The sequence below is a fragment of the Microtus ochrogaster genome, chromosome 4 (genome assembly GCF_000317375.1).
Source record: "Microtus ochrogaster isolate Prairie Vole_2 chromosome 4, MicOch1.0, whole genome shotgun sequence".
Taxonomy (NCBI): Eukaryota; Metazoa; Chordata; class Mammalia; order Rodentia; family Cricetidae; genus Microtus; species Microtus ochrogaster.
In genome coordinates this window covers 36,292,802-36,300,874 of record NC_022011.1, presented here as the reverse complement: position 1 = coordinate 36,300,874, position 8,073 = coordinate 36,292,802, and the positions used below count along the sequence as shown (strand labels likewise).

Sequence of the window (8,073 nt, the reverse complement as noted above, 5' to 3'; positions counted from 1 at the left end):
AAGAGCTAGTTCCAGGACAGGCTCCAAAACCACAGAGAAACCCTGTCTCGAAAAACCCAAAAAAAAAAAAAAAGGACCAAACTCCACCAGGGTTTCATTTTTCCTTACAGAATGACTATAGCGGATCAAGTCCCTCATAGTGGAAGATGCCCCAAATGCAATCCCAGAGTACTGCTGGGAGGGGAAAGGGAAGGAGTCAAGGAAAGAGAAACATCAAATCAGAATAGAGAACGGGTTTTCTTTTCAGATATTTTTCCTTGACAAGTAATCGTGTGTATATTCTGTGAGGTCGTTCCCTGGCAGGAGATCCCAGATGGGATAGGATGGAGAGAGAACAAGTGGATGCTGCCAGGTATTCGTCACTCTGCTTCCCAAATGTGAGCGCAGCATGGCCTACTGTGAATGGACTGTACCCTTAAAGTGTGCGCCAGAATAAAATTTTATCCCTTAAGGAACCTTTTCCAGAGATCTCATCACACCAACAGGAGGAGGAACCAAGACCCCAGCCTGTCCCCGGGTGTCCTGGCTGCACTCACTCCCTAGTGACTCGTGGGGGTTCTGCTTTACCTCTGTAGCTTGTTTGCAGTTGGTTCCTCACTCCTTGATTTAATTTTATTTTTTGAATGAAGTGAGTACAGTCACCCAGGTGCCCCAAGAGGACTGTTCTTCCTTCCACAGTCTGCACACTCCCCAACTACAGCATTCTCTGCTTGTCTTTCAGTCTAAAGGTTAGCACACTAGACACCATATTTTAGGTCTCTCCCCTTTTATTTATCCTTTTATTTATTCTTCTCCCATTCAATACATCCTGACCACAGTCTCCCCTCCCTCCACTCTTCCTAGTCCCCCCCCCAACCACCTCCCCTCACACCCAGATTCACTCTTCTTCCACCTTCCCACAGGAAAAAGCAGGCCTCCCAGGACTATCAGCCAAACAAGGCACAACAAGAAGCAGTAAGAACAGGCACAGACCCTCATATGGAGGCTGGAAAAGGCAGCGCAGTAGGAGGAAAAGGGTCCCAAGAGCAAGCGAAGAGTCAGAGACAGCCTCCCACTCCCACTGTCAGGAGTCCCACAAAACCCTCAAGCTGAACAACCATAACATACATGTGCACAGGACCTAGCAAAACATGCAGGCTCCATGATTGCCCTATGAGCCCTGCTTAGTTGATTCTGTGGGCCTTGTTCTCGAGGTATCCTCTTCTCCTCTGGCTCCTGCAGTACTTTCTCTTAATCTTCCACAGGGCTCCCCAAGCTGTGCCTAATATTTGGCTGTGTACTTCTGCATCGGCTTCCATCAGCTGCTGGAGAAAGCCCCTCTGTCAACTATGGGGCTGGGCACCTATCTATGAGTGTAGCAAAATATCATTAGAAATCACTTCATTGGCTTTTTTCTTTTTTTTTTCTTTTTATTTTCTTTTTTCTTTCTTTCTTTTTCTTATATTTGTGTGTGTGTCAGTCATGCTTGGCTCTACTCTAGACCTCTGGGCCATCCAGTTTCTGGTTTCTGGCTATCCAGGTAGTATTGGGCATGGGCTTCCTCATGGTTTGGGCCATATGTTAAATGAGTATTAGCTGGCCACTCCCATAAACTCTGAGTCAAAATTTTGGTTTTGTTTTTTGTTGTTGCTGTTTTTGTTTGTTTGTTTTTGTTTTTACTTAACATTCTTTTAACAAATCTTCCCAAGTGCATTATATAAATGCTTCTGTGCTGTTCTTGCACAGCCGTGCTCAGCATCTTGTACCCCCTCGTATCCTGCAGTTTCTATACCACACCAGTTACTGGTACATGTGTTGGTTTATTTAGCCCTTCTCCCATGCTTGATTTATGTGACTTTGGACATTTCACAGTGGCAAATAATGCTGTGGTGGTGAGTAGCCTTGTGGACATTGGTTTCCTTTGGCCTTTCTAGGAATAAATCTTAATGTAAGGCATGAGTACTCAGTGAAGCTAGGAGACAGACTATGACACGATTGGTGCCACAGAACATTTATGAAGTAGTTTGGCAAACTCCATAATCAGTTGATAAAACTCTCCTCATACTCATGCCAGATATAACATGGCAATTTGGGACTTTATGAAAATCAGAGGAATTGCTATTATATACTTGTCATCTCGTTAGAAATTTGAACCTTGATGTTCCATAGATTTTTCCTTTATGTTGAAGAGACTGAATGTATCTCTTTATGTAGTTCATTTTGCAGCGCCGGATGATGTCTCTTCTCATTTGCATCAAGAGTCCTCATTAGAATTCCAGGCCCAAGCAGAGAGAGGAACAACTTCTGAGGATGCGCAATTTGGCCGTGAGTAGCCCAAGCATAAAGAGCTTGTCGCCAAACCCAACAGGAGGCCTGCGTCTCCTTGTCCTGGATTCCGTGGGAGGAAAAGAAAACAAACGATCAGTGGAGTCTGGGAGCTGTTTGGATAGGCAGGAGCTGCTAAGACAGGCTGTCACGTACTCATGAATCTTGGACGTGGCTTTCCACACTCCCCATGAGTGAGAAGTTTGAGTGCTCAGAAACTCCCTGACACATATGTTTTCTTTCTCCTTAGCCGTTCCTGTAGAATACCAGAAAAAGGATGGATCAGCGGACAATCTAGTTCCTGAGAAGAAACTTATAACCAGAAGCCCAACTCAGAACAAGAAATATGCCTCTCCTCAGGAGGAAAGTGCAGAGAGTATGTACATCTCTTTTACATTGTTTCTAAGTAAACTTGAAAACCCTTCCTGTTGGGTTTGTGGATAGGTCTGTAGCCATATGTTTCTTTGGACTAATCCATGCACCCCACTTCTGAATCTTCTGATAATCTAGGTGTCTTTCATAATTAACTGCTGATTTGCCTGTGCTCAGAGCCCATTTTCTAGATTTCTACTTCTTATTGTAGTGTTGGGTTCTGCTTGAATCTGATAAAGTTATAGTCTTTATGTAAATACAGACTTGAAAGTCGTGTCTTCAAGGTCAGAGCATATTATCCTTCTAAAGGGACACTCATGGCTCAATAATTTTCTTCATTGCCCTTAATAACTGCCTTATTTGCTGTTACGTGGTGCAGCACACCTTCTTCTGACTAGTTTCTCAATGACTTTCTGTCTCCGTTGCTTTAATTTTCTTCTGTTTTTGATCCCAGTGTTTCTCTTATAGGAAACATGGTACTGCAGGTGCTTTTGTGCTTATTCTGATACTTATTTTTCAATAAGCTTTTAAGGGCATATGCAATCAAAGTATGAATATTCATTTTCAATTTTTTTTTAGATTTGCTTTTTATGTGTATGAGTGTTTTGCTTGCACGTATACACGCTCCATGTGCATGACTGGTGCCCACGACGTCAGAAGAGGGTATCAGATCCATGTCACGGGAGTTACAGATAGTTCTGAGCCACCATATCGATCCTGGGAACTGAACATATGTCCTCTAGGAGAGCAACTAGTGCTCTTAACCACTGAGAACCATCTCTTCAATCCCAAATTATAGATATTCTAAGCCGTAATAACTCCCTTTACCTTTGATTTTCCTATTTTACTACCTGCTATGTTGCTTTTACTCTGCCGTACTTTTTGTGACTGTGTCTGATGTCATGTTGCATGCTAAAATTTGAACTTCAAAGTTCAGTAAGAACTTTGGATTCAGGAAGAAAAGTAAATAATTTAAAATACATGACTATAATGATTTTTATAGTAATGAATAAAATAACCTATAATATTGGTGAACTAAAACTACTTAAATAAAAAGTAGCAAACGTGCTTTTACACATGAGTAGTTACGTATACATTTACAGTATATCTATGTTTCTACTTGAAAATAATTGCCCTGCATCATTCAAAAGTGAAAAAAGATTTCAGACCAGCCCCAGGCCGATGTGAGGTCAGAGGTCCTACACTCAGACTCCAGCCCAAACCTAGGATCCCACCTTACCATGCTATACCTTGGACTAGCTCTATGTAGGGTCAGAGAATCATGCCTAGAGCCCCATCCCAAAGCCAGGACCCTATAGCCATCCATCTCAGACTTGGTCCCTTATGAGGTCAGAAGCCTATTCCTAGAGTCCTAGAATACCAAATAGGCTGGACTAGAAAAGAAATTGCAGTGTACTGAAATCTGAATGAGAAACACCAAGTCACATGTAAAGGCAGGCCCATTAAAGCAGACTTTCAATGGAAACCTTTAAAGCAAGAAGGGTTTGGAATGATATACTTTCAAGTTCTAAAGATCACAGCTGTGAACACAGATTAATATACCCAGCCATAGTGTCTGCCATGATTGAGGAAGAAATAAAAACTTTGCACGGAAACATGAGCTAAAGGAAGCTATAAACTCCAAACCAGCCCTACAGAGAATTCTAGAAGGGATCCTTTGGACTAAGGAGAGTGATTCAAGACACCCAGGAGCCTATCTGGGAAAATTAAAAGCTGCCAAAACAGTCGTTATACAACAGAGAAAGAATTAAGAAAGAACCAAACACTACAAAACCAACCCGACAAGAAGACATTACAATTCTATACATACACACACCAAACGGGGGTATACCAAGGTTGATAAAACACATCATGAGATATAAAAATTTGGATTTCCCCAAGAGCGAATACCCTGCTCTCATCATGAAATTCATCTTAGCATGAAATATCTACACTAACTGCCACCATAGGTCAAATGTACTTAACAGACATCTATCTGTAGAACATCCCATCCTACCTCTTTAGAATGCACGTTCTTTTCAGGCTCCTGTGGCCCTTTATCTAAAATAGGCCACATATGGAGATAGAAAGCAAACCTTAGAAAAGTTAGGAAAGAAAAAAAGAAATTCCTGTATTCTTGTGATCACAGTGGAATAAAACTACAAATTGACAGGAAGTATAGATGCATTTTGTTGTTGTTTCTATAGCACTTATTTCTGCCCTGATTTTTGGTATTTCTCCCCATCTGTTGCTTTTGGAATTTGTTTGGTTTTCGGTCTTCTAAAGGTTTAAGATGTATCATCAACTTATTTATTTGAGATCTCTCTGATTTCTTTTTTATTTTTAATTTTATCATCTCGTGTGGTGTGTGTGTGTGTGTGTGTGTGTGTGTGTGTGTGTGTGTGTGTATTTTGTCTGTGTAAGTGTTCTTGCACCATGTGCATCCAGTACCTGGGGAGGCCAGAAGAGGGCATTGGAACTGGAGTTGCAGATGGTTGTGATCCACTCTGTGGGTGCCATGAATCAAACCTGGATAGGAGTAGCAGCTAGAACTCTTCACTACCAGCCTTCTACCACCACCACCCCTGATTATTTTAATGTAGGCACTTAGAGCTATAAACTTCCCTGTTAGGACTACACGCAATGTTTCTCATGTGCTTTGCTATATTGTATTTTCATCTTCCTCCCACTCAGGGCAAAATCATGCCCTTCTTCATTTCTTCACTGGCCCATTCATCGCTCAACCATCATTCATCTCCAGAGCTGGCTTATTTTCTCTAGTTTCTCTTGCTCTTGTTGCAAGCTTTCTCCCATTGTGTTCAGGCAGAATACAGACATTACTTCAGTTTTGCTATATTGGTTAGACTTGCTTCATGTCCTAATATGCAACCTATTTAAGAGAATGTCCCTTGGAAGGCTAAGAAGAATGCATACTGTGTTCAAGTGGAATGTTTTGTAGACATCTGCTAAGTCCATCAGATCTATGATGTCATTTAATTCCATCCAGAATATCTTTGTCAATTTTATTTTTGTCCACTTGGCCTAATGGTGAGTGTGATATATTAGAAGTTACCCACTATTATTACATTGGGGTTTATCAGTGACTCTGATTCTATATAAATATATATAGTATTTATTTTAGGTAATTGGATGAGTCTGTGTTTGGTGTGTATATATACATAAGGTTATAATTTCCTCCCGCTGGATTGTTCTCTTGATCCCTATGAAGTAGCCCTCACTATCTCTTCTGACTAGATTTGGTTTGAAACTGATTTTTTTTTGTCAGATACTAAATAAGAACACCTGCTTGTTTCCTGGTTCAATTTGCTTGGAACTCTTTTTTCCATTCTTTCACCCTAAATTAGTGTTTATCTTTGGGGGTGGGTTATGTTTCTTGGAATTGACAAAAAGAACCATCCTGTTTTCTAATAAAATCGTCTAGATGCTCTTTTCTTAGGGGAATTGAGAACATTGCTCTTCAGAGTTACTATTAAAAGATGTGTATTGAGCTAAGGCTCATTGTGTTGGTTTTATTAGTGCTTCATGATTTTTCAGTCCCTTCTTGCTTGAAGAGTATCTTGCTGTTACTTATATTTTACTACTGTATGTAGCCTCTTATGTGCTTATCTTTGTCTTCAGTCTGATGGATTCCATCCAGTATCTTCTGTAGGGATGGCTTGGCAGTAATATATTCTTTAGCCTGTTTTTATCATGGAATTTTTTCTATTGCTTTCAGTTATTGTAGTTCTGCTGGCTATATTAGTCTAGGTTGTCACTTGTAATCTTTCAGCATTTAAATACATCATTTCAAGTCCTTCTAATGTGAGTATCAGCTATCCTGATGGGTATCCCTTCATATGGGACTTTGCCCTTCACTTTGGCAGATTTCAGTATGCTTTATTTGTTCTGTACATTCATATATGACATGAGGAATTTCTTTACTGGTCCTACTTGTTTAGTGAACTGTGTGCCTCTTATATTGTATATATAGATGGGCTTCTTTTTCTCTAGATTTTCTTCTATGACTTCATTAAAAACATTTTTGTGTCTCTTGTTTAGAATTATTTTACCTATTTTATGCACATAATTATCAATTTTGCCTTTTCATGGTGTTCCAAAGTTCTTGCCTGGTCCATTCATACTTATGTTTTTATTATCTTGACTGAATGACCAGTTCCTCTACTTTGTCTTCCAATGATGATCTTTTGTCTTCCACATGATCCATTGTGTTCATGAAGTTTTCTATTAATCTTATTTGATCAATTGTGTTTTCATTTCCATTATCATTTTAGTTTGGGTTTTCTTCAGTATTTCTATCTGTTTAATTCTATTTCTGTGTCACAAATAGACTATTTTATTTTGCTGTTTGAATTCTCTTGGAAAATATTCATTTTTGGTTTGTCTAAACTTAGCTTTAACCATTCTTTTTGAGCCTTTCATGGGGACTGTTACATAAGTGGTTTTCAACAGGGAGCATGGCAGTGGGATTGATAATTTCTGAAGGAGGTGTGTTGTCTTGGTTTTTCTATGTTATTTGTGGTTTTGCTCTGGGATCTGCCCACCCGGATTTAGATCATTGGTTAAGATTTGTGTTGTTATTTTTGCTCTTTTAATTCACGGCCTCTCTTTTTCAGTTGAGGAATTCTCAGTGTTCAATTCACTAGGATCTAGTAGTTGTGCTGATGTGTTAGATCGGTGTTCTGGTACACTGTCTGCAGCAACAGTCACTACTCGATGATTAACTCACTCTATATAGAGGAGCAGTCCACAACGAAACAAACATGTGCTAAGTACCAATTGTTGTTTTAGGCAGGAAAGGGACCCAGATAATTTTGTTCATACTAAATATGTTAGTTGTTGTTAAATGGAGCAGAAAGGAAATGAAGATAAAAAGAAGAAAGCAATCACAGTAGGGCTACTGATTATAATGTATTAAGCTATTGAATGGGCTTTAGAGAAGGGAGCATTCAAGGAGTCGGAGAGCAGACAAGGGGGAATTGAGAGGAGGTGTGGAAGTTTTGCCTAACAGTAGACAAAGAAGCTACAGTAAAGACATGTACCCTGCTCACAAACTCGGTCAGCCTGGGGCTTTGAGAGAAGTCACAGTAAAAGGAAAGGATATGTGAAAAAGATAAATGTTGTTGCTAAAGTTAACTGAAGAACACTGATCTTAGTTTTGCGGATTTCTCATCAGGCATAGCATTTGTACCAGACCATATAATTGTATTGTTTTCTTCTCTTTTACTTTCACTGGTTTTATTTACGCTCTGCTAGTAAGAAGTGAATGTTAAGTTTTTCCCCTGTTGTTGAAATAAGAGCAGCGGGGCTGCTTCCCTCCCTGGCAGCCGGCCGCCCACATGGCTAGCTTAGCTTATGCCCCGAAATAATTACACGGAA

The 8,073-nt window shown here is 40.0% G+C and overlaps 1 protein-coding gene across 1 annotated transcript in view; it reads left to right on the top strand.

Annotated features, from left to right (window-relative positions):
- Positions 1-8,073, top strand: part of Ccdc7 (coiled-coil domain containing 7) — a 210,830-nt gene that overhangs the window by 111,690 nt on the left and 91,067 nt on the right. Inside the window, exons 30-31 of the mRNA XM_026778625.1 lie at positions 2,194-2,304; positions 2,555-2,680. Coding sequence (XP_026634426.1) covers positions 2,194-2,304; positions 2,555-2,680 — 237 coding nt within the window. The remainder of the gene's footprint in view (positions 1-2,193; positions 2,305-2,554; positions 2,681-8,073) is intronic.